The sequence below is a fragment of the Montipora foliosa genome, chromosome 14 (assembly GCF_036669935.1).
Source record: "Montipora foliosa isolate CH-2021 chromosome 14, ASM3666993v2, whole genome shotgun sequence".
NCBI lineage: Eukaryota > Metazoa > Cnidaria > Anthozoa > Scleractinia > Acroporidae > Montipora > Montipora foliosa.
The window spans coordinates 6,082,888-6,110,327 of NC_090882.1; the positions used below are offsets into that span (position 1 = coordinate 6,082,888).

At 40.2% G+C, this 27,440-nt stretch overlaps 1 protein-coding gene across 2 annotated transcripts; it reads left to right on the forward strand.

The window, feature by feature from the left end:
• The first annotated feature begins 847 nt into the window (after nucleotides 1–847).
• Nucleotides 848–25,821, forward strand: LOC137985297 (serine-rich adhesin for platelets-like). 2 transcript variants are annotated; one of them, XM_068832872.1, is made up of 17 exons: nucleotides 848–1,103; nucleotides 1,282–1,877; nucleotides 6,559–6,670; nucleotides 9,079–12,166; nucleotides 12,671–12,912; nucleotides 13,908–14,081; nucleotides 14,675–14,749; nucleotides 15,071–15,148; nucleotides 15,824–15,907; nucleotides 17,160–17,225; nucleotides 17,604–17,683; nucleotides 18,056–18,170; nucleotides 19,866–20,024; nucleotides 21,300–21,395; nucleotides 22,266–22,394; nucleotides 22,998–23,040; nucleotides 24,442–25,821. In XM_068832872.1, exons 1-17 carry the CDS (start codon nucleotides 1,056–1,058, stop codon nucleotides 24,615–24,617), a joined length of 5,361 nt encoding a protein of 1,786 aa, XP_068688973.1. In that variant the 5' UTR covers nucleotides 848–1,055; the 3' UTR covers nucleotides 24,618–25,821. The 2 variants fall into 2 exon arrangements, with proteins under 2 accessions (XP_068688973.1, XP_068688974.1); XM_068832873.1 differs by lacking the exons at nucleotides 848–1,103; nucleotides 1,282–1,877 and adding an exon at nucleotides 5,270–5,396.
• The last annotated feature ends 1,619 nt before the right edge of the window (nucleotides 25,822–27,440 follow it).

Below are 27,440 nucleotides of genomic sequence, written 5' to 3' on the forward strand. Positions count from 1 at the left end.
TTGAACAATGCTTTTGTTGTACATCAAAAAAGTTACGTCAAGGTGTGCGTTAATTACTTTTGTTGTTAGTTTATGAATGGGTCAACGTTCTGCACTGCCCACCGCACGAATGTTATTTGCTCAACCATGCAGTTTGAGCTTGTGTATCAACGTAGAATTTCACTTGTGTTGTATCTCGTAAAATTCTCCATATCCGAAGTTCCTTAATCGTCTTATTCCGTTGCGCTAACGCAAGGCTCATTTCTCAATGATAATTATTATGGTTTAAATTTACTTATATTCTTGCTCATAATGTTACGGGATTAAAAGCACACAGAGCCGAAAAGCAAACAAATGTGACATTTGCTCCCGGACGTCCAAAATGTCAGTACAAATTTTAGTTTCCTCTTGTGTTTTCAAAAGTTAAAAGGCAATTATTCGTTACTGCTAAGTGTGATCTCGAGTGATATGGGTTCATAAATTTATGAGCTAGCTAATTTACACTTCTTTCATTTAGTTGTATTAATCCCCAACCTGTTTGCCTTTGTGATGCAAAATTCTTTCAAACTCAAAAACGTTTTTCGTTGACTTTTGAAAACTATACACGTCAAGTTCCTGCATCATGTTCTGGTTTAATGTCGTCCAGGCTTACTGTAATCCGAAGTCAAGACACGTATTATTCATTCATGAATAAAGCTCTTTGGAGGCTGTTTAAGACAATGTGGACAAGTCATAGTCGATGTTTGTTCAAGTGTATTAAGAAACTGCTGCATTAGCAATCGACGTGATTATTTTTAGCTGATTGGTCGAGAATACGTGACGCGTTTTAATGCAGGCAAATCCAAAATTATGTCCAATGCATTGAGACACACGACTTGTTAAAAATGAACGAATTTTTTGTTGAAAGATGTTTTCAGCCTTTGATAACTTCACTGTTAACTATGGCGCAAAGCTCGTCAAACGCTTCACCGAATTCAGCGTTTATCGTGTGTCGAAATTTGCTCTTTCAACTACATTAAGACAGAGATGATTTGTGTACTTTCTTGCAAAGAAGTTTTCAAGAACGTGTACCAAGCATGACGGATGAAAAAATTCACGGGACAGATTGTTTCGAAGTAGAATCGGTAAGTTTGATAAAACTTTCAAAAACTTCTTTAAAGTTAGTTGTGTCCATCTAAAACTGCAGGAGATCGAACGAGTTGTCCCAGTTGAGAATCAATTTTCACAGTGTCTTCCTTTTATTGTTTACTGTTTACATTTTCTTCTCGTAAAAATACTATCGAATTTCATGTCATTCTTTAGTTTATACAGAGAAATGAATTCTCCAAGCTCTATCAAGTTAGACACAAGGACACGGGTCGATTTTACACGATGGAAGTGTCATCTCGGGACGCAAATTCCAAAGCGCCAGTAAGTCCTTATGTGCAACAAACCAGGTCGACATTCTCGCGATTTTGGGTTAATCTTCGGTTCACGTTTCAAACTCGTTCGAAATTCTACTACATCTTGGATTTCCCAGGAAAGGAGTCTCTAAATCTACTCGTTAAATCGTTTGGTACGTCAATTCCTCGCGAACTTGCGCGGTTTTACGCGGCGGAGATTTTAATCGCATTGGAGGAATTCCATAAAGCCGGTCTGGCTTATAACGATCTTTCATTGGAAACCGTGTATCTCGATTTGGAAGGTCATGTTGTCATGTGGCGGAGTTTTTGTGGCAAATTTTATTGGAGTAAACGAGAGTGCGTGTGTTCGCTCGATTCGTTTTGCCATGGTGACCCTTGTGATAACAACCACAATCTCAAGAGCGAGTTTGATTTCCACGAGGACTGGATGTCTTTAGGAGTTCTTATCTGCGCCATGCTTACTGGAGAGAGCTGTCCTCGGTCTCCAATGGAGTGGTATGTATGGCTCTTCCTTCATATATCATGAACGTTACTATGTCGGAAACCTTTGTTGAAATCGCTTATGGTTTTTATTGTCTCATTTTATCGACTTGCCGTATTCGACAGTTCATAAATATATCTACACCCTCTTCTCGCCGTTAAAAGCTTTTTGACGCGCTCGGCAGTTTCTAGTAATCAATGATCCTCTCGTCATAGTGTCAGTACTTTAACCTACTTGTCGTTCGCTTAACCTTAATTTCATTAATAGTTTTCGTCTCGCAAGAATAATTATCAAAGAGCACCTTGCTTAGCGAGTGGCGCTAATTTCTACAATAAGAATTCAAAAACCACGAGCCTCACTAAAATTCTCAATCCAGCCTTCAGCGCTTAGTTTTAAATTGAATAAAAAACAAAATTTGGCGGAGAATCTCTAGAGTTTTAAATTAAAAAAGAAAGATAGGCGCCTAAAAAGATCAGACGAATCGAGCATCGGAAGTCTTACCTAGTACTTTAACTCATTATAACTTCTAAATATATTGTGCTTGTGGTTTAAATTGCTCTATAACAACTAAAAACAATTTTAAGTATGTGGTTACCTTGAACAACCCAGACGTGCTAGCCAGCATCGTTTTTCTTCTAAATACTGAAATTCGGGTATAACAATTTCTATAAATTCGCCAAGCTTCTCCTTCTTGTTATGCAACTAGCAATGATATTTCACAAACGTGAAGGAAAATGTTTATACGGATATATAAAATTGCAACAGAGACGCATAGTTTTCAACCGGCTCGCGACTTTCATTTTGTTGGGTTTTCGTCTGAAAATGTTTTCTTTTTAAAGTCACGAGATCGTCTATAGGGTTTGCATTCTTTTAATTTACTGTCTTGTTTTTGTTCCGGTTTGAATTTAGCGAGCTGCCTTTCTGTCTGAATAAGTTCGCTTTCTTTCAATATCATTGACACCATGCCATTAAAGTCTTAGCTTTCAAATACCTTCATTTTGTATAAAGGTCATGCCACAATTTTTCTTGCTACATTGTTGAAAAAAGGTCAAAACTGGTTCGCAACCGACAAGGTTCGGGATAGCATTTTCTCAGTGAATAAATGTTATATTCGCGTTAGGCAGAAGTCGGACTTCTTCCTTGCAGCAAATGTGTTTGTAAAACCAGGCGTAAGTTTGAGCGCACTCATCAGACAACACTAAAAAATGGTCTTAGTATATTTTTTCTCTCTTTATACTCAGTTATGATGGAGTTAAAACAAAGTAATAATTTTATTCTGTGGACGTGGCAGACGCATTTTAGCGCATTTCGTTTTCGCACCGTGCGAAAATACAACGTAAAATAACCATACTTTCAAAGATGGCATCAGCGTAAGATTGCGACAGTCAATCTTCTATTCGCTGTCTTTACTGTAACGCCTTTTGTCTAATCCAGTTATGGGATAGACTGCTTTTTAGTAAAAGTAGGGAAGAGGTGGAAACACGAAACACGTATTTAGACCCCAGGAACTTATATTTTGAAGCGTCGTTGCTTAAATTGCCTAATCAAAAATAACCGCCTGGGATTTGATTCGGGCAGCTTTCGAACCCTCGCTCTTTTGGCCGTGCACTTCCAATGCCCGGGAGTTGACAGCGACGGCTACAGCAACGACAAGGCGACAAAGCTGGAATATAATTGGTTAAAAAAGGAAAAAATAATCGTGCTGTAATGGCGGCACGCATTTCAGTGCATTTCACTGACGTACGTCACAAAGCGCCAACGCGAGGAGTCATCTATGAACTGTTCCACAGCAGTTTTCTACCTTTAATTTTAACTGTTCGTACTAGTCCCTTCATATGATCTTAGACATTGATAGTTCGCCTGTTCTGTACAACGTGAACCAGATGGACTAATCGCGAAATTCTTATGCTTGCACGAAGTTGTGTTCTGAAGTAGGCGTTGCTGTTCGTCGGCGTTGCTGTTGTCCAAGCTTAAATCCCTGCCCTACCAGTGTATCGGACAGGATAAGACGGCATGGAAAATCGCTTTTAAACTCTGACGGATTTTTGCGGGATATAGTATCCGTGAGTAGATCTTTTCAGCTTTGTTACTACGGATGTGAACTAGCTAAACATAACGTGGGAAGAACGAAAGAATTCCGTTACAAAACATCAATTTATTTGACCTTAAAGGGCGTTTTTAGGCGTAAAAATTTCCGTAAATTGTTGCCAACTTTGTTGAATCCTGGTAAACTATATAAACAAATTTCCGTTTGTTTCCTATAATTGCGATTACGCACAAACGTGACCGGTTTCTATTCGAATAGAGGGAACTTCAAAAGCTCCTGTCTTGGAGATTGACAGGTACTTGAAGCGAAATGGAGCTTCTTATCGAAGACACTTATCGAATGATTGACAGATCGTTTTCATAGGCAATATTGACGTCATGAATGAAGGGTTAGTTTCTAAATAAACTGTGGTGCTGCGTCGGTGGGGAAGTAGTATACAAAAATTTGGTTTTATCAACGGAGTTGATAATGTAAATTGGCCACCGTACAGAGATTCTAAAAGCTGACGTTTCGAGCGTTAGCCCTTCGTCAGAGCGAATCAGTTCGGATACGTGTCACGAGAAGATTGCTGGCTTATGCAGGGTCGTGCAACCAGCTCTCTAAATTACCTCGACTGCGCAAGCATCAATTGCTAAACATTCCGAACTTTATGGTTTTGCTGGTTTTTTTATTTTCCGTACTCTGCAGAAAGTCCATGTAAAATAAACCAAATCTAAGTCGTGAGCATACAACGTTAAATCGTTCATTCTCGCATTCCCTTCAAAACCGTTGTCGCTAGTCCAATTAGAGGATACGGCGCCCATATGCTACAACTTGAGTAGAAGCGATGAAACATACAATCGCCAACTATACTTACAACAACTAAAAGTTAAAATTTTTGAATAAAGTTTACGTTGGCTCTGGCGTCATGTCTGCTTAAAATCCCTTATACATGCACAAGAAACAAGCAACTTTCAGGCAGAACAACCAAGCGCGGTTGGAAAAGGAGGAATTACGCCATGATCGGATAAAGACTTCATCCCTTTAATATCCGCCAAATTTTTGCGACGTACTGATATTTAGTTTTGATAAATTTTCTTTGATCAGTGAAAAGTAAGGCACACTTTTAAGTAAAAACAAACATCTGATATTGGATGAAAATATGGCAAAGAGTAAAACTTACAAGTCTAATTTACTCAGGCTAAATATAAAGAGATTAGCTCGTCTGAGAGACGAATTAAGAAGGCTCATCTGGGATTTTTTCATCGCTCGTGAATGGCAGGTGTAGGAGAAACAAAGATAAATAATCGTTGCATTGACAACCAGATTATTTGCATTCCCGTAATTCCATCAAACCCAAAGTTTAATCAAAGTTAACTACTAATTTAATTTGTGTCCTGAAGGAGAAGTGGATTCTTGTAAGAGGGGAAAAATCGAATCATCCTTAAGTCTGTCTTGAACGATTTTATGGAATTACGTTATGTACAGACCAACCGAAAAGCTTAAGGTAAGGGGAGAGATCGGGCGAGCAAAATGGCCGAGGAAGAGTGAAATACCTTCTCCGTGAGCACTACGTCAACTGGAAATCTCGACAAAATGTGATGAAGTGTTTCGTGTCCTTTCAAAACCTACATTTCGAGTAGTTGCGCAACGCTCTTGCGTCCCGCTCAAACATGAGAACAGGGAAAAAATATTTATAAGAGTAACAGACATCAATTCCGAGAACCAATGCTAAGCCTTGCATAATTATTGATACTCTTGTGATCGAGAATGGTCGCTCGTTCGATCGAAAACTTATTTTAAAAAACTTGTCTAAAAATGCAATGACGTAAACTTAAAAAATCTACCGACGCCTAGGCAGACGCGAATGACACGCACACGCAGTTTGAAACCATTTGGTAAACGTCAGTAGGCATTATGGCTGGCGAACTTCCGGGTTTGGAACCAGCACGAAGAAGGTATCCATGTTACTGACTAAAAGGATTGCGGCATCATGAATTTTAAAAAAAGGCCCAGAGATTTCGAAAACTGCAGCTCCCACTTTGAATATTCGTTTAATTCATTACAGTGCCTTTTAAAGACACGTGAACTCTGAAGTTGAAATTCCAACGAAGTGTTTTGTTTTTCGTTGCCTCAATCACATTGGCCGAGGCGGTTAGCGGACCGTTAAAACCAGAAACTTACAAAGTTAATCGAAATTAGTCAATCACAACACTGAATCCATCTCGCCACAGTGGTTGACACTAGAGTGAAAGTCGAAATAATTGATTTAAATTTGAGCTTCAGAGTTTGCAGGCTACGTAAATGAATTCAGTACAGCCCCTCTAAATTGGCCGGATGGGCAATTATCTGTTTGGTACGGGATAAAATAAATGGCAAGGATAATATGTTTACACCTTAATCAGTCCAAAATGGCCGCCATTTTAGTATTTTTTTGTTTAAAAATATTGAAGATCCGTTACCAGGATTCATGCTAAGAAAGAAGTAAAATCGTTCTCTGGTAAAAACTGCAGCTCAATTTGATTGCAAATTGGCCAAAGGTTAAATATTCTTTTGAATTATGCATTTGAAAGAGAGGCCAAAAGGGCCAATTTGCAAGCAAACTTAAAGAATACTAAAATGGCGGCCATTTTGGAATTCCTCAAATTCACATAAATTTTTCTCCCCAGTACTCTCTCCGCCGCTGCCAATGATCTGATAAATAGACTGCTGCGAGGTGAGATCTCTCGAGCCGACCAGATCCAGTCCCATCCGTTTTTCTTGGGCGTCGACTGGGATGAGGTAAGCAATAACTCAACGGCCGTGACTAAAATGGATACTGCAAAGTTTAAAAAATTTGTGAAAAAATTTGTGAAAAGAGAGCGTGACCAGAAAAATACCATTCTCGAACGAGTGCCGAGACTTAAATAGTGCAGATTAGTACTTAACCCTGCAAATGGTACTACTTGGAGTGCATGGAATGACCGTTTTTTTGTCAGCTTGTTTGGCCCTTAACGTGTAAGTTGTTAGGGGTAGGTAGTTGTTATAGTGTCTCATCTTATTTTGGAGTATCCATTCTAGTCATAACCGTAACTCAACGTGGCCCAAAAGCATGAACCACAGGTTACCCAGGTCAGTCACAGTGACACCCCCAATTTATCATCACTGGTATGCATTGCTTATTTGCAAAAATTACAATGGTATCGGTATGAATGTGTACATGTGGCCGTCACTCTGGCAACGAGTGAACGAGTGAACCAGTCAAGTGGTTGACATTCAAAACGGCTTCATTCGATAGGCCTTGGCGAGTTAAATCAGTGTTGCTCCTAATTTGAGGAAGCTGTAAAGGAATAGACCTTTCTGCCTATTCTTTGCTGTAAATATTAGGTATGAAGTCTAGTTTTGTAGAACCGATTCATCCGTTCTTTCTATTTCACTTGTGAGGGATTCCCCATATCTACTATGGTTTCGCAGCTCGTTTTGCGGGAAACTTTACATCCGAACCGAGACGCTGGCTTAGTAAGTAAGGAACTTTCACGTTAGGAAGTTGATATTGGAAACCTTAAACTCCACATTGAATTAATAGCAAACACTGTGATGACACTTTTGCTTCAATTCGCAAATACAAAACGATTTAAAATTAACTGTTTTACTTGTCAAACGTTTCAATTATTGTGACCATATTAGATGCGTTTTATAATTTTCTTCTGAACATAGTGCCTTTGGCTTTCAGGAGTGATCAATATGTAAATTCTCTTCACAATTGCAATGAAATGATGGTCAGACAGGTATTAAAAATGAGGATTATTATCAGCTTAAGAGGTCTTGATATAACACCAAATTCTCAAGACTACACAACAAAGAACTCTATGATTCTAGTTGGAAGAAGGAACGTTTGGATCGTAGGAAGATAAGGTTAACTGAACATTTAAATTCTTAATACTCAGTACTTAGTATTCAGTATTCAAAATCTTTTAGCCTGGATGATATGTGGAGCACAGACTCAGCCAAAGCGATATTTCTTCAGTCTTGTATCATTAAAACACTACAATAAAACAGCGGATTTTTTCTTTTTCTTTAGTAGACTTTGTTTTTCGAGGCCAGCGACCAACCGTCGCTTTCCACCGTGGGAAGGTCCGCAGGGGCTAAATTTGTCTTTGTCCACGGTGCCGATTGTAGCGAATCAATTTTTCGAACGATAATTGTGAACGTTTTGTGCTTATAATTGAGTAAAGCAACGGTGTAATTAATACCATTCGTGAGTCACGTTGTAGCAAAACGGAAGCACGCCTGTTACACTTAAAATGGTACAATGATCAAAAAATCGAATCTATTTTTTCTTTGGATTTCAAAACCATGTTAACTAAACACTAAGTGATCGTAGTTTTAAGCCTTAATTTCAAAAAGACACTTGTTTTTTTTAACTGGAATTTTCCTATTTAATGGTCCGCCATTATTAACTTTAAAATGTTGAAAGAGCTGGATCGAGGAGAAAATGACGTCAAAGACTCACTAGTTTAAGAACGCAATGCGTTTGTACGTGACTGAATTAATATGCAGCGCGGGAGTTTAGGGCTTTCAGATTTTTAAATTCGTGTTTTGCATACATAACAAACTGCGTTTACACGCTGAAATTTTGAGCTATTGAGTGAATGACGTCACTTTTCCCTAGATCCAAACCTCTGAGGTCCAGTCGGTCACTTTTGAATACCTTCGGTAATGGCGGACCGTGAAATCCAAAACTTACACTCCGCAAGTAAACAGCCTTTGCATAAAAATCAAAGCTCAAAAATCTTGCCAGGCAGGTGTTAAGCAAACACACTTTCAAAATCTGAAGAAAAAAAAGGAAGTGATTTTTTGATCATAATACCGGCACTTAAAAAAAAATGAAATTTGTCCCAAAGTTCTTTCGTTTTACACGATAAAAGACTATGGGAAAGAGGGAGAGCATACAACAGGCGCCACGCGCAGAAAACATGAACGTCTACTCCGTTTCTACTGTTCCAGTTGCTTTGTCAGCATTGTACGACGCAAGCAGAATGGAATAATTACAATACAATAGCGCAAAGTCTATTTTCAGGTGACATTTTCGTTGACTTTGCCGTCGTCTTTGCAAAAGTCCTTTCATGCTACCTGCAGAGGCAAGGGCCGAGGGCAAAGCTATAGCAATTAGCAAGAATTTAAGTATTAATCTTCGTTCGTCGCTTTAGGTCAAAGCAAGACGTTCGCAGCCTCCAATGGGGAGCCGTCACGCACTCTTTCCATTTCCAAGACAAACAAATTCTTTGGCTGCCCATTTTGGAACAAGGCCGAATGCAGAGATTGAAGCATCAATGCCAAGACCTCGGAGCACGTCTCGCAACAGCGAACCATCAATATCCACTTCTGTGGGAAATGAAACGTTGCCAAATGAGAAACTTGATACACCATGGAATATTGATTCAATAACGAGCCCAAACATCGAGAATGGACCTTCGGTGCAGAGGCCCCGGAGAATTTCACGTCATAGTGATCCAGCAAAAAGCACTCAAGTGGAAATTGAAACTTCTCTGAATAACACACGGAACAGCAACTTGGACGTCAAAAAAGACAATCGGTCATTGTTAGAGAGGGCGCCAAGTATGACACGTCAAAGTGACCCTTCAATGAAAGCCCATTTCATTTACGTACCCTCGTCACCTTATGAGCCGGGCATCCAATCACACCTCAATGATCTGGATGACCCAAGATATGTAATGGCTATGACTGGCCACATTGCTCGTGATTTCACCTCACATCACGCAGGCTCCACGCCTGATCTCAGAGTCGAACAGAAGGGTTCATCAGGTTTTCACCAGCAGGGACCACTTCCACTGAGGGACATTTACCACAACCATAGCAACCTTGAGTATTCAAAGACAGGGTCACGTGATTCTTTACGGAGCCCTTTGGGGGAGGTGGAGAGGAGCGGAAGACTTGTATCGCGATCTATGAGCGACCTCAGTAACCTTGGTAACGATAGTGGGCATTTGTCGCATCCTCCTACGGCTCTTCAAAGAACGTTTGAATATCCAGGTTATGGAGGTGTTTCACGATGTGAAAGGACATTTTATTCACAGCCTGGTAAAGGCACAGAGATTTACAATAGCGGATGGGGCTTGCGATCGTCGGGTAGTGTTCCTGATCTCTCCACCAGCTTTTCCTCTCTTAGCGCCCCTTACGCGATTTCCCAGACTGGCAGATCCTCACCCACCCCCTCACAGTTGAGTGACGTCAGCTCACAATCGTCATCAGCTCCTAAACTCTCCTCTCGTAGTGCATTTATTGAATCTCGCTCCCGTATTAGCGAGTCCGATTTTTCGTTAAACGACAGCGGTTATGGTTCAATGAGGATTACCTCACGGAGTTACGAACAAGTCTCACCTCGAGAGTCGGAAAATCTCCGGTCAGAGTCAGAAACTCCGAGTAGCTTCAGGAGAGACCAATACCCATCACCATCGAATTTGTCTCGTTCACTCGACAATTCGTTACTTCGGAACGGAATTCCAGCGAATACGACGTCTACTGTACAGAGTTCGTCGCGAGAGTCGGATTCTACGAGTAAGAGCGACAATAATCGAAAATCTTACGACAAAGGCCGAGGCAGAACGCCGACCTTAAATCGTGCTGTATCATTGTCTAATTTCGGAGAGGACAAGAATCTGTTGGCTGCGCAAGAAATGACAAGAAAAAGAAGAGATAGCCTACCGCTCGCTGTAGTGAGCCACAGGGAGAAACATCCACTTGCTAATGTTCCGATTCCATCTTTCAGGGAATTTAAAGAGAAAAACTTAGAGAAAGCTTCGAAAGGTAACATTCTAGCGGAAAGCGAGATACTGGAGTCTTTGAAATCTTCGAAGAACAACGCTAAAGACGAGTTAAGGCTTAACTCAGATTCAAAGTCAAAAATAAAGGAGAGGCTCTCCTCTTTGTACGAGAGTTGCAAAGATATATCGGCAAAAAATGCGTCCAGGAGAGACGACGAACAGTACAAGTTGAATTGTTCCGACAAGGCAAAGATTAAGGATCCTGTTAGCATTGTAACATCTAAAGAACTGAATGACTCTACAAATAGTCCAAAAGAGCGAAAGGAAAGTCCCTTTTCTAAGAATGAGGTGATCCATCAATTAATGCTCAAATATGGACTATATTCGAAGGCAGACCTGAAGTCGAGAAGTCCTGAAGACAAGAAAAAAGATTCTCGCTCTAGCAGAACCAGTTTAGGAGCAAAGGAAACAACAAGCGATGAGAATAAATCTGAAAGAACGTTATCGCCTACGACGGCGGAAAAAGTATGTCTAGAAGACAAAAATAATACGCGTAATTCAACAGATAATTTAAACAGAGTAACTTCTAAAGAAAGTGCTTTATCTAACCATAATTCTAGCCTTGAATCATCGCGGGAAGTTAACAACACTTTGCGTAATGTTAATGAATTGAAAAAGTCAGCAGCTGAAAGATTCAGGGAACTCAAACGAAAAAGTGGACTTCGCAATGACGTTCTGGAGTCTTCTCCAGGTGCGAGAGAAGTCACAAGTACAAAACGTTTGACGGAAGATATTTCAAGCGAGAGCAAGGACAGAAAGAAAAATATGGATCCGAGAAGTCCTGAAGGAGATTTTCCCAAATGTCGAGTTTCCGATGAAGTCAACTTCAAGGCGTTGGCTTCCGAGGGTGAGATCACAGCAGATACAGTATCTGCGAGCACAGACGGTGTGGTTTCAGATTCCCCAAACCGGAAGAAAGGCGCTTTTTCCTTGAAAGGTACCTCCAGAGCAATTCTTTGTGCAAACCAATTTAAGAGAACTAAGAAATTGAACTCCCCGGGCGGGTCTCCCTTGCCTAACATAAAACTGTTAGCAGACATCATCAGCAAAAGCGATGCAACAGTTAAGGACAGCCGTGAAGAAAAGGAAAGTACAGAAGAACATAATTCGAAGGAAACTATCGAAGTCAAACGAAGCGATTCACCGAACAGTCTATCACCGAGCCCCAGACGACACCGATTTCTCACCGACAGAGGTATTCGGAGAGGAGGCATTCACACGAGCATGCTCAGTGTGGCCAGTAGCACGTGGTCGGATACGGACCTGGACGATAGCGTAAGTATATCCAGTGAATTGGATTCAATGGACGACGAGCGGGGAACAAGGGGAAGACGATGGGATAGTTTCCATAGCAACATCAGCGCTGACAGTGGCTCCGCCCATTTGTATGAGTATGAAACAGATTCCAACGTGACAGAATATGAGGACGTGTTTGATGAACAAGATTCTGAAGGTAAGCTGTTTGATTGAACGTCATTAAGAGTTCAAAGGGACATTTGCATGATGACGTCATTTGACGACAAGTACCAGAATGGGAATACAACATTTAAGTAAGAAAAGAAAAAAAAAACTCAATTCTGGTGGTCGTAGTCAAATGACGCTATCGTGAAAAAATTGCCTATTTAACAAGATGTATTCTCTTTGTAACCCTTTTGTTTCTTTGCATGATTAGCATATATACATCGTGTTCTGATCGATCCGCTAGGAAAGTTAGCACTGAATGTTTTGAAGCTCGTTTTATTAATTGCTATCCTTTGAGTCCCATGCCAGATTATTTGTACTACGTAAACTGTTGCTTTAAGAATTTTAAATTTAAAAAGAATGTACAGGCTCATTAGCGCTTTTGTCGTACAGTAATTTATCAGCACCCTCATGTATGACTCAACGGAAAACTATCACCAAACAAAAACTACCGAAAAAAAAAAATCCACCTGTTCCCATGGTTACTTTCAAACAGATGACCATCCTAAAGGTGAAGCTGATGTAGAACGCACCGACAGTGGTGTCGGGGGAGACCTGGGCCAGAGTCACTTGAGGCGTTCCTGGGAGGAGATTGTAATGAAGAGTTCGGAGCAGTGGTCGGTCGTAGCTGCCTCAGCGAGACACTGGCAGGAACTGGCCCGCAGAAGAAAGGCGGAAAAAGGCGATACGCCGACACCGAAAAAGAAGACTTCTTCCCATTCATTAACGGAAGACATGGTATGTTTCATTTCCACGGGGAAACCTCCACTCTCTCAACAAATACGCTTTAGACGAAAGAGTGAAAAGATCCTCGCAATAGTATGGACAATTTAAGGTGTCTCTCGCAGACACCTAAAAACTTCAGGCTGCTTTAATAGGATTGGATGCCATGACCTATGCGATGCCGGTGTAGTGCTCTACGAACTTAAGTGAGCTATGAAGCCACAAACAGTTGGGAGCAGGTCAAATTGTTGGTAGAGCATTGCACCAGCATCGCAGGAAGCGTGGGTTCGAATCCGGTTGGAGTCACCTGTCAATCTAAATTTATCGCGTGGTCATGATGCGCGGCTATTTTAAGGAATACACCTGATTGGTTAGTTCAGTGTAATTGATCATTGGCTGGCGACCATGGGCACGAGACCAAAATAACTTTCACAGCATGGCGCGAAGCATGAAGATGGTTCTCTTCCCTAAGGCCCGTTTTAAACGTCGCATTTTACATGTGCCGAATCTAATGCAAATGAGAAAAATCTATTGTGTTCGCTCATTTGCATTAGATTTGGCACATGTAAAATGCGACGTTTAAAACGGGCCTTATCCTCTCTTGATTAAATCTAACACCTAAAACTTCTCTTGGTAAATAATTGTTTTTTTCGGGTGGGGTTTTAACCTACTTTGATTTTTAAACCTACAATCAGCGACAAAATTGTTGACACATTGACCATTTCTACCCCCTATAGCTATGCAACAATTTCTTCTATCTTTTAGCCTTCTTAGGTAGCCCAATTCGCCCCCTTCCCCCCAGACAATGTTGTAGCGAGATTCCCGAGATATTTAAGTACAAATAGACAACATTGAATGGGGGAGGGGGGGTCTTATCAATAATTTGGAGCATGATTCAAATTATAGTGTTATTTTACACTTAAAAGGAACTGTTTAAACACAATGTGTCTACTAATTTTGTCGCTGATTGTAGCCATTTACCAGCTTCTTTTCTCGTCTTATTAACACAGGTTGAATGCCCAGATTGTCTGAAGCACTACGTCCCACCGAAGGAGACAAACCACGCGAAAGAACCCATGATTTGCAGCAAATGTGAAGCTCGGAAAGTGGAAAGAAAAGAAGCGATAATTGAGCTTGTGCAAACTGAAATCAACTATGGAAATGATCTACAGATTTTAAAAGAGGTTGGAAGCTTCGATCACTTATTAATTTGTTAATGTTCTGACAATTGGTCAAGCATAATATTCGTGTTAGTTTAATAGATATTAATGGCGTGTCAAACTTCGAAATTTCAATGAGAAGAATTAAGGAAATTAAAGTTTGGATCAATCAAACTGGGCAAAGCTCCTCAGGTGAGTAAAACCTTAGACTTTATTCGTTCCACTAAATTCTTAGCAGCAAAAATTGTTCTTCCGCTTAATTTAGTCATGACCTTCATCTGTGTCTTTATAAACTCTGCTTGACTTATGCCTGTGTCGCCTCGCACACCATAAGCCTTTTTAATCACTGCCAACCGGACCATGCGTTTTCTGGAGAGAACAGGACAGACCTTCGTGCCCGTTAGATTCATGAAGACGGAGATTGATGAAAGTTTGTTCCATGGGAGATCTCAAACATTATATCCATCTAAATCAAAGTGTCCTCTCCCTCGAGCTCAACATAAAAACTCGGTAATCTTTCCATTTTAGAGCAGACAAGACCCCGGAAAATCGTTACACAGTAAGAAAGCAGCGCTACTTTGTATCAAAAGTCCTTTTTTTTTCTATTCTGGTTATAGGAATTCTATCTACCGATGCAATCTGGTGGAATTTTGAATCCTGAAAATCTTGCCGCTATCTTTCTGAATCTGCAGGTAATTTCAATCTCGAGTGCAAATAGTCCCTTAAAAACTATCTGAGCTCGACCAATCAGAAGTGAAGTTTTCCGGCGCTTAGGGCCCCCTGCATGTATAGGCCACTTCTGAGAATACTATAATAATCTTTGTTTGTTCTGCCAAATTTTGCATATAAGCATTGCCTTAACAAGTTGGAATAGTTGCGAACTCCTCACGAAAGTGCAAAGTTATATTTTGAAGCTGATGTTTTCGGAGGCGTTGTTCTTCATCGCTTAAACTCCCTATCATTTAATACGAACCATTTCAAGCCATTCCTTGAATGCGCTAATTTTCTATCAGGAACTGCTTGAAGTGAACTCCAAGTTTTGTGCCAAACTCCAGAAAAGTTTAGAATTATCTGTGGCCAAAGGAGATGAGGTACGTTGCTAAACGTTCGGTGATATAAGTAATTGAATATATTTAGCACGTTGATAAGGAAACTGCGACATTGATTAAAAATAATGGTCCAACAAGACAGCGTAAAATTGAAGCAGGTTATTAAAAAAAAAAAAGGGTGTCTTGCACCCTGCCAGCAGAGCCTTTCTTAACTCGACGAGAAAGAAAGGACTTTGCAGAAATCGTGTAAAGTCTTTATTGAGTATGCGCAAGCTGTTGTTTGGAGACAGTCCAAAGTCCAAGCCTTTGCTTTCGCGACATGAGTGATGTTGAAGTTGGGAAGAAGAGCCAACCTCGTCCCCAGGGCCTTCTCCTCTGCAATTTTCAAAAATGGCGTCTCGTACAGACGAGCCGCCATTTTCAAAATCGCAGAGGAGAAGGCCCTGGGGACGAGGTTGGAAGAAGAGAAAGGGGACACTTCGTGGCATACTTACATTAGTAAAATTTCTTAATTAAACAAAACTCGTGAATTACGAAAGTTTAATTCGTTGGTCGAGTGGTATTAGAATTCCATCAAAGAGTGAAAAGAGAGATGGAGTCTTGGAACTTTAGGGGCTTTTTACATAAAAAAAAAACCTGGACTGTAGCAGGTCATTTATTAATTTCAAAACTTGACTGTCTGACACTGCTAATTTTCAATTGATTTCCTACCTTTAGGAATTTTCTGAGGTCAATGTTGGAGTCATTTTTTTGGAGAGCGTAGATTTCTTCCAAGCATACGAGATATACTGCGCGAAACAGGTGAGTTCGATGTTAATGGTATATCACGTCAAACAAAAAAGCACGCTTCAGAAAGAGTTGTATCGGTAATCTTATCGATTTGGAACTCTCTTAAGCAACGGTGATGCCGACGAGGAAGTTAATGGCAGATAACAACAAATTTAATGAGACGAAAAACAATGGCTTTGCATACTCTGCAAGTACGTTTTAAATTTTGCTTCACTGAGTTATTTGCCGTTTGATGCCAACAACGGCGTGTAGAGCCAGATGTTGGTGTTGGCAGTTGTGGGCAAACGGACTCAACATCTTCAACAATGTGAGAAGAAAATTTGGTTTTATCAAACGAGTTGATATAGGCGAATTACCACCGTGAAAGATTTGGAAAGCCGACCTTTCGAGCGTCAGCCCTTCGTCATCTTTCAACCAGGTACACTCTATCCTCATGGAATCAATATGAACGCCTGTCATACCATTAATTTATTCATAAATTCATGTTACCGTATTTCCACCAGTGGCAAAGCTCCTCCACACCCTCATAAAAACCAACAACACCCACAATTCTTCCATTCGCTCTGCCGAAGGGCTAACGCTCGAAACGTCGGCTTTCCAAATCTTTCACGGTGGTAATTCGACCTTTATCAACTCGTTTGAACAAACCAAATTTTCTTGTTTCACCCTCCCACCGACGCAGCACCACAGTTTCTTTGGAAACTAGAAATTTGCCAACAATGTAAGGACATGGATTGTATTTTGGAAAGGATACGACCCATGAGACTTTGTAAACTTACAAAATTCGGCAGTCATCTTGTTTTCAATCTTTTTAATTTAATGCTTGCTATCTCCATGGAGACCATATGAAATGCGCGTGCGTAGCCCCAACAATGTTGGAAGAGCTGTGCAAACGAATCCAACATTGCTGCTCTACTCTTCGGCGATCACGGAACAAACGAAATGTTGGGAGTACTCTTGTTGGCTCAAAAGTTTGACCAGTTTTTGCAAACTTCGCTCAACAGCTTCCAACATCGAACAGAGTGCGTAAACGAACGCAACATATAACACCCAAAAATGTTGGAACGATGTTGGAACAATGTTGGCCAACAAGGTCGCGTCAGTTTGCACGGGTCTTAAATGCTAAATTTGTGGTTATGCAGAGCCATTTTAATCCCTGGATAGCTTCTACATTATTTATATGCGCAATAACTTGGAATAGCCGCGGAGCTTCGTGTTTAATCATTTTTCAATAATTTGCTATTTGTTGATATCTTGTTTTTAGACGGCTGCCTCATCGCTGCTGGAATCCCTTCAAAAGAAGACAGAGCTACTGAGAATCTTCTTAAATGTGAGTACAAAGTGCTGTTTTGGGGTATGCTCAGCACGAGAGTAAAGCCCTGCGCACACTAGAGCTATCTATAAGCTTATATAGCAAAGTTTCATTCTTGACTGTTGGCGTAAGCAAGTTTTCCCAGTGTGCGGTGGCGTTTCCAGCGCTTTTAGTCACGCGAGCCATCGGCGCCGAATGTTCAGCACGTTAAATAATTTTTGGAACGAATAAACATTTCCTAAAAGTGTGCGCGCGTGAAAAGCTACCGATTAATAAGTCAGTCTTAAGTACCAAACGATACGAGTTACCAAGAGAAATAAAAAGCATGCTTTTGGCACAAAAACACTTTCTTCTTTGAGTTTACATATGAACTGTAGCTTGTATTTTCTACTTTAGGTAACTTGTCGAGAAAATCCCAAGTGCCGCAAAATGGATTTGAACTCTTTTATTCTGGCGCCTGTACAAAGGATCATGAAGTAAGTAATCGGTGAAAGGATCGGTTCCGAGAGAAACTATGCCATTGCGTTGGTGGGATAATGAAATTATTCTCGTCCCCAGAGCCCTCCGTTTCTTTTGGTTACGTGGTCGGCGAAGCAAAGGGCTCTGGTCGCGCCTAAAGATTCCCATTTTTTCATTGCCTGATAAAATATGATGCGCAGAACGAATTAACATTACAAGCACTACGCATTACACCTATTATTTTTTGCCGTTATGGTTGTTTAAGTTACCCAAAAAGGCAGCGAATCCTAACTTAGCCAGGCATCTAGCCCTCCCGCCAACCTCTATTTTTCGAGGAAATTTATATGAATAAGTTAATGTCGACTTGACATTATGTTTTTCCCTTTCAGATATCCTCTTTTACTCAGCCGCATTTACAAGGCCACACCCAGAAGAAACACGGATCGAGAGAAGCTAAAAATGGCGCAGAGAAAGATAGAGGAACAACTGAATAAAATCAATGCAGTAAGCAAAGAAACTATTAAATACGTTATTCCAAAATGGCCGCCATTTTAGTATTCTTTTGTTTGATTGCAAATTTGCCCTTTCGGTCTCGTTCAAGGTTAAATATTCTTTTGAATGTTACGTTTGAAAGCGAGGTCGAAAGGGCCAACTTGCAAGTAATCTGAAGAAAACTAAAATGGCGGCCAAGGTGTATGGAGTGCATTCACATGATGTCACAGACGCCATGTTGGTTTTGTAAACTAATCCTCCGAGACCACTTACCTGAAAAAACAAAGAGTGGATCCAGCACCTATCGTGTGAAATCGCGGCGGCCATCTTGTTGGGATCAACCTTACCGTGACAATTCCTGTGAGAGGAAAGCAATGTGGCAATGTTGTAAAAAACACTTTCAGAGTTTTTATTGCATAGTATCGAAGGAAGTTCTGTTTGTGCTCACACCTTTGTCTTCAAAACGATGATTTAGCGCGAAAGTACTCACAACAAAATGGCGCAGCAGGTGTGACTTTGGCAGAGTGAAAATAATAGGTTGTTCGACCCAGTCCTTTTTAACTCTGTTATTCCCAAGATCAAAACTTTCATTCTCCTAACTAGTGCCATAGGTTTCTTTGTTGGATAGTCATGAGAATTTGGTTTTATGTCAAGATCACACCACCTCTTAAGCTGATAATTATCTTCATTTTCAATACCTGTCTGACTGACTGATTGTAATTTGCACCAACAGGCTGATTTTTTACAAGGGACATCTTTTAGTAATAATCTCTCATCAGACAATTTCGACGAATTTCATGTTTCCGCAAATTTAGTTTTTGTGACGTTATGACCTCTTTACTCTAACGCATATTGTAGTTAGTAAAGAGGCTATGTCACGTTATTTTAGGGTGTTTAGGGGGAATCTTTAGTTAATTTCGAGTTTAAGACTCGACAATGCAATGGTAATGTGGAAGTCCTTTACTGTTAAAATTATCGTTACATCACAAACACGATTATTCTGAGCAAAAACGAACTTTATTCAGGCGATTTGCCGTAAACTTGAAAAACGTCGGCCCGACTTTAATCAAGGCGATTTGCAATAAACTTGAAAACGTCGGCCTGACTTTTTTCAAGATTACCCAAATGCAATTCATTTCAATCTTGTCCTTTTGTGTTCATCCATGCTTCTCTTTGCTTCAGTCGTATTTCTTTTACGGTGTTCAACAGTTTTAAGAAGTTGTCGCGATGTTTCATTCTATTTTTTGGGGATTTTGGGTGTTATGAAGTTACATCAGTTTGCGTGACATCTCCCCTTTAAATAAAGGATCTAAAGTCTCAGTCACAAATGTTGTAACACAGACGGCAATTTGCCCCCTCTCCCCCTTCAACGTTGATGTTTATGGGTTGGAGTACAAAAACCAACCGGTAAATGCAACATTGATGGGAGGGAGGAGGACGAGGGGTACGTTAATAGCGACCTTCAGATTGAACTACGAGAACGACTACGAGTACGAGTTTTCTGTACTGGGAATGCGCATTACAGTTAAAAAACGAAAAGTTTCGAAATGTGCGTGCTCAGAACTGAGAGTCGTCCTCGTACTCCAAAATCTGAAGGTCGCTATTATTCACTTGCTATTATTCACTTGCTGTTCAAGCGAAGTGTTATTACAACTATTTATGAAGGAGATTGTAGCTTGACTTGACTGATTCCGTTGTCTCTCATAGCTAAACACAGCAGTTGAATCGCGTCAGAAGCGATACCGCGCCAGTCAGCAGTTGGGCCGGTCGGACTCTCTCGATAAACTACAGATGAAGAAAATGGCATCAGACATTTTGAACTGGACCACCGAGGAGATGCAGCTGCTTATGCACGGCGTCTTTCAGGTTAAATTCAATTTTTATGCGGTAAATAATAAGCTGATTAAAGCTATATATTTATGAAAATCTCCATTTTCATAGTGTTTACACGTCAGCGTAGCACGTCACTTTCTAGTTGATATTGAAAGTATATTGCACAGCAAGTTATCTCTGGAAGTATGAGCCCGACTACCAATTTTAAATAGGATTTATGGGCTCCTTAGTGCTTTTGTCATCAAATACTTATTTTTTGATCGCTATAATTTTACTGAAAATTCAAAAACGAAGGCTGAAAATTGGGGAGACAAATAAGCTTAACAAGTTCTTTGATCTTCGAAAGCCAATTTGTGAATAACTTGACGCCTATTCATAAATTGTTGACACAAAGAGTAGACCATGACGTCCGCATAAATTCACCCATAGCAATCTTTATGTTGGCTCTTTCAAAATACGTGGGATGCCTGTGGCAGACCACGTTATAAATCAGGCCTGGTTTCGTCGTCATCGTAGTCGCATATAGTAGTTAGCCACGTGCTTGTGATTGTCAGTAAAGTAAGTCCTGTTGACCGGGGTTTCTACTCTACTGTGCGATCGTCGTCTTTGTATTTGACAGCAAGAGGACGCGTTGCGACTATTGGTCAGCTTGGATTGCTCTAGTGTCAAAACCCAATTTGCATTCTGTTATCAGTTTTTATGCGCTTCTAACACTCAGCTTATTACCCTCACTCAGCCTCAGTCGTCACTGATAGTTGCAACCAAACGTTTACATTAACAACCGCATCCCACGTAAACGGTACTAAGCGTCTTGTTGGACAAAAGACGGAAAGGTAACGGCTATCTCGGTTATGCCCAGAAAAACAACCACTTTGATGGAAGCCAATTTTGATAAACGTCCAAACGTTTCCTCTTGTTTTTTCCTCATTTTCAACATAACTTGCGCCCAGAAATGTAAGTAATCTATGTTAACGGGGCGCCCGAAATATGGAAATTACACAGCTTGCACAAGCAAATGTTTCTGATGCGCAAAGAAGGAAAACACTAGAAATACATCCGAAGACAGTCATAACAACACAGATAAATACAAAACAGCATAATGGCGCCTAACTACCCAGAACACGAACGAGCTATGCCCCATACCGATGTAACGAAATTAGAGGTTTCCAAAAAGATATCAGCTTAACTGCTGAATAACCTTCTACTTGTTTGCGTAAGAAGGGCTTTGGCGCAGAAAGGTGCAGTTTTAGGATAAGTCAATGAATGTGATTAACAATCTCTTGACGACGTGATTTCGATCTTTTCCAGGTAACTATTCACGAGTTCGGCACGGCTTGGAACCGGCGCAATAGCAAGAAGGCTCTGTCAGTTTGCGCATTGTTCTGTGTAAGAGGTCATTCAGAGGTGTGTAAAGTATTTTTTAAAGGTATACACGGTCACTTAAGCAACGACAACGTCCGACGAGAACGACACAAAACATGAGAGAGATTTAGCGTGGCGTTTATGGAAAACATTAAACGCCAGGCTTTAATCTTTGGTTTTGCCCAAAATAGAAGATTTTATTTTAGGTCATGTCTTGCCTGTTAGCTGCAGATATCGAGCAAAAAAGAGACAATTAGATTAATAGAATCTTCATAGTCTTACGAAAATCAGTAGCTTGTCGTTACACGAAGATGCCATGCTAAGTCTCTTAAATATGAAACAAGAACAATGGCCCCGCACCCCCCCCCCCCCACCCACTACCCTACGTGCGTTGTCCATTTTGGTACATTTCTGAACCCCGCGTTATAGTCACGACGACGTGGTGACATGACAAACCTCGAGGTTCTGTGGAAGGCGTGAACACCAGACAACAGTAAAATTTCAATTTTCTCTCAAAAAATGTTCACCATTCAAAACAATTTTATATTAAGTCCTAGAGAGTTCGTATATACGCACTTTCCAAGCCAAATGACTGGACACATTTAAGAAGTGATCAGGACTGATGCGAAGGTATATCTCGTACCCGATGTCGTCGTCCATGCTTTATGCAGCTCCTTAATGGCACAAAAACAATAGGTTTAATAAGCAAAAACAATTGTTCCGAGCATTTTACAATTCTGAGCATAGCTCAACCGTTCTCTCCCTAACAATGACATGAAATGACGAAATTTGTGGTTCTGTGGAGGACGCGAGCGCTCCATGATAAATTTGCAATTTTTGATCTTGTGGCTGTATCAGCTACTAGATTTGCCAGGATCTTCTTCATTTTTTTGTCTGGTTCTTTTATTGCAGTTTATTCGAATCGATTCAGACGACGAAGGCGAATGTGAAGACATGCTGTTTCCCGGTGAAAGTGACACGACAGACGCAGCTATTGTTCTTCTTAGAAAGAAATTGAATGGAAAATACACTTTGTTTAAGGTGGGAGAACTGTCTGCAATTTGCTCTTCATTTCTTTGGACTTCTCTTTTCAGTTTTGAAGCTACTCTTTATTTCGAGGGACTATCGCCAATTAAGGTCGATGTTATGACTTCTAATAAAAGGAATCACTATTGACCGAAGTTCCTGGTGGGCTGAAAAGATGCACTTTCTCTACTTTAACACTCATTAATGTGACGTAATAGATTACCATGGCAACAAAAGAGTCGTCTAAAAACGCCCTCTATTTTGTCTTTAAATGCTTATATCTCAAATTTCAACTATGAATCTGCTCCAGAGAGTTTTTTTCTTACTTTGCAGAGACTTTTATCTTAGCCTGCTAATCACTTTTCAGAAATAAAAGAGACGGGTAACCAAGTTTGTTTTTGAAATATAAGCGTTTAAAGAGAAGATATGTGGCGTTTGCCCCATCAATTTTGATTTGGACTTTTATTTTCTTTCCGCATTAAAACTAAAATCATTCTGACTTTTTTGACGGGCAAGGTTTCAGCCTTGATTGGTTAATTGAAATAGGTTTTTGAATAACTGAGCCAAGGAGATCACAACATACTGATTTCGTTTGCCATCCACTTACTATTTTTCTAGGATCCATTGTTCCTGGATATGTGCGTAATTTACAGGGATTCTGGTAAGTAAAAAAATGATAGTTGTGATTGTCACCTTTTGAGCAATCAACATGGAAATCTGTGTCTAAATTCCAAACTGTAGTTGCATTGTGCATGATATACTCTCCACCATGTGCGAAAGCCCGGGTCTGTTCTTCTGTAATTTCGTCTCTGCACTGATTTTGCTGTGCCATGATGATGTGTTCTAACTAAGACTTTTAGGCATATCTTGAGTAGATGCGCACATCTTCTGCTAATCAGCATTTAATTTGCCTACTTGGAGATTCATTTAGAAAGTACAGACCTAAACTGGCTATTTTTTTTTTGGGAATTCGTCTCCTGATGATGAGTTCTAAGAAAGACGCATGCGCATATCTTGAGCAGATGCGCATGTCCTCTGAGAAACGGCATTTGCTTAGTTTATTAAGGGATTTGATTTATTTAGACAGGAGATGCCAGAACTGGCTATTATTCGCTAACCGCAATATATACCACAAGAAGATGCGCAGGAGTAATTAGCTCCCAGTGGTGTATTCAGTATCCATGAAAAAAATTCTTGCAAGTAGTTTTAATTTAAACTTCCCGTTGTTTGTCAGTCATTAGAGCATGCGCATGGATCTATTTTGCTTGAGGAGTCATAAGCATTATGCAGTGGAGTACACCCCCACCCACCCCACCCCGAGTTCTCAATAACATAAACACTATCCCTTGGGTGTGAGCATACAGCATTTCATTGTTTCTTTCCTTAATTTGAGGACACTGAAGTTGTTTTTCATTGCCTTTAATTATCAATGCGGAACGGTTTAACGTGCCATATTTACGCGGTTGTGGTTTCCTGATTTCAATCCACCTTGAGGGGTTTCAGTATAAAGGAAAGAAAAGGAACTTTATTTAAGTGTCTAGTCGTTGTATCGCTGGAGCACTAATTGGGGACACTGTAAACCGAAATTAACAATTAACGCAAATCAAGTCAAATGTTGGATTTTTGAGGAGAGGGGAAAACCGAAGTACCCGAAAAAAAAAACCCCTCGGTGCAGAGTAGAGAACCAACAAACTCAACCCACATATGACGAAGAGTCTGGGAATCGATCCTGGCCCACATTGGTGGGAGGCGAGTGCTCTCACCCCTGCGCTATCCCTGCGCCATCCCTGCTTTACAGCAGCTTTAGTTGAGTGTTGAGGTTAAGTTTCCAATTGCTTTCTATTTGCATTGCTTCACTTGATGATTGACTCACAAATGTCGCACCCATTGTCACCCAATGACTGAACACTTGCTCGCACACGTTTTCCCGCGCTCACCCGAACGTTATTATTGGCTTGTTTGATTCTCTGTTGTGATTGGCTAATGCTCCAAATTTTGATTATACGGTAGTTTCTTACTTATGCTACAAGACTGAACATTTCTTGTTCTGTTTTAATCGCAGATGTGAAGGATGCCTTCGAGGTTGTGTTGGTGGGCAAGGAATCTTACCTGTTCAAAGCATCAAACAGCCGCGAATACAGAAGATGGTTAAAGTATCTCAGGCTGGAATCCAAAGAACTTGGATCTTGGAAAAGACGACGAAATGGACTTCCTAACATAATGATTAAGAATCTATAGGAAATCTTTGTGAACTTTATTCCTTAAATTCTGTCCAAACGTACGTGTGTCCGTCCATACGAAAGTTGACTTCAAAAGTTTCAGGGTATTGTTAAATTAACATACTTCCTGTTTTCTTTGGATGATCAGCGAAACAGCCATCAAAAACTGACAAATTATTGGGTGCAAAACGCATTAGTGAACCCATACATTCTCTAAAAACTTTGAAAAACCGTAATGGCAAATAGATTATCTGTTAGTATAGGACTAGCACATTGTACGAGGCTCTTTCAATGGGGGAATCTTGTTTACATTCTTGCATCATTAACATAAGGCTTTCATTTTCTAATCAGTCAGCCGAGAATAAAGTTCTGAATATTGAAAGTGCAATCCATAATGAGCTATCTCTGAAAAATGTGAACCCGATATACCAGAGAATTTCTTTTCTATGATGCTTTGAAAATTCGAAACTTTACAATGTATGGGATCATTAGCGGCTTTGGCACACTAGAATCTATTAGTCCCGCTGCGAGGAAAGTATCCACCACTGAGCCACGTCAACTTCGGTGAATAGTTGTTAAATAGCGAAGAACCATATAGTATAACGCACCAGAATTCGTTTACAGACATCTTCTTAAAGAAATCGCTGAAATAATCTTTTCAAAATCCAGTTCTTTTCCCTTGGAACTCTGTGTTTGGCATGGACCATTTCCATTCTTTTAGAGGGGGTGGGAGGGGAGCTGGGGAGATTTCTCATAAGTATGAATAGACCATTTTCGAATTCTCACGGCTGGACTGGGTCTAGCATGAAATGGAGGCTAATGCGGGGAAATCTTTTCAAATGCAAATTAATTAGCCTCCATTTCATGCTAGATCCAGTCGACCCGTTAGAATACAAAACTGGCCTATTCTTTAGCATATTTGCTCCACCAACCCAAACCTCTGGAAGAATTTTTATCGCTAATATATAAAGTCAAAAAACAAGTGAGTGGGGCTGTATTGATTTTTTTTAACAGAGCTCACTTGAGCCGATACTTCTCTTTTCTTGTGTGAAAAGTTTTTTATCTTTTAAATAAGATTTGTTGTAATATATTGTATATAGGTTGTTGTTAAATATAAATTACTAAAACTAAACTCTGAAAAAACAATGCAATGGATGTGCTGAGATGTTGTGTTCTACCTACTTTAAAAAAATTCTTTCAATTATAATTAAATAAAGATCTATTCCCAAGCGTTTTGTACTATTTTCTAGCATTTACCACCAGTAGGTGGAGTACTGCCTAGAGGTAGCAAAACGTATCACATAAAATGCGGAACAACGCTGCCCTTGATACTGTGAGCACAACGCAGACATCCCGAAATCCTCGCATATCAAATGATCGCGATTAAAATGGCTGCCTCGGCAGCAAAAATTTAATAGGATTTCATACCAATAATAATTTAACAATTTAAAAGGACCATCGATATACATCAGGAGTTCATGAAGGGGAGTCTCTATCTCCCATACTTGGCCACGGAGTCAACCTTTTCCCGAGTAAATTTATTTATACAACGCCTCCCTTGGGAGATTCAGGACGCCGACAATTGTAAAAACCAATCAAAGCAAAGCTATCTCAGCGTCGAAGGAAATATGATACTTTTCGCGGGAAAAACCTGTTCCTAAAAATAAATTTACTCGGGAAAGGATTGACTCAAGAAATTAGTGGAGATAGAGGCTCCCGTTAATGAGCTTCTGGGCGAAGTTATTAAACGCCCAAGGAAAGCAGAAAACTTATGGACAAATATGGAGTAGCCGAAGCGTGGAGATCTATTAACCACAACTGAACGCACGAGGGAACTGTTTGATTAAAAGAAGCTCAAACAAATTTAACACTTACAAGAAACGTTACCGTTAAAAGGATTGACTGTATAACATTGTTTCATCAAGCCGCTATTTTGTGGTTTCATGAAAACAGCAATTAGTGAGTCGTAATATGTTGCCATAGCAACAGGAGATGCAGCTGAAACATTCGTTATTATATACTCAATATCGCGTTTCTGATTGGTCAATGACGAAAGTATAAATAGCTCAAAAGCGCAATGGAGGTTTCGGAATACAATGAGGAAAGTGCTATGGAAACAAAGCGATGAACGCATTTTAATTAAGATGTCTAATAGGTTGTTTGCAACATTTCTTGGGACGGAGGTGACAACGGTGTAATGTACAAATGTTGGTTGACGAACAAATGAAACCAATGAGAAATCTGTTTTCATTCACCAACCAGGCGGCGATTATATCACGTGACATTAAACCCGACTATAAATGCGGTTTTCCGCATACTATGGCTTGGAAATTCTATTCAAAAGAGTTCAGGCAATAGATGAAATGGAAAAAAGAGAATTCAATTGCTGAGTTTTTCTTCAAAAGCATGAATTCACTGATAACCAACCTCAAACGGTGTATAGACCTTTTGTTAATGATAAAAGTACAATATATTTTGTTCACAAGGCCAACCCCTTCAGACAAAGCTTACAGCAGCGATAGGTACAAAACTTGCTTGACAACCCAGAGGTTAATAATAGATGTGTCCAACAAGAATAAACTTGTCCCGTGCTATTGTCGTGTCCCAAATCCACCCGCTTCAAACGTCAACATCTTAAGACTCGGCCTTTGACCACGTGATTGGTTCGGTGCATTTTCATTGGTCACTCACGAAAACCGAGAACCGGGCCAACGGCAACCCGACTTTCCTTGCTCCTTCAGTTAAATGAATGACAACGAAAAAAATGATTCTGCCATATTCCTTATTATTTCATGTGTCTAACATGTTTCATAACTAAAAAGAACGTCCGTTGTAAGGTTTT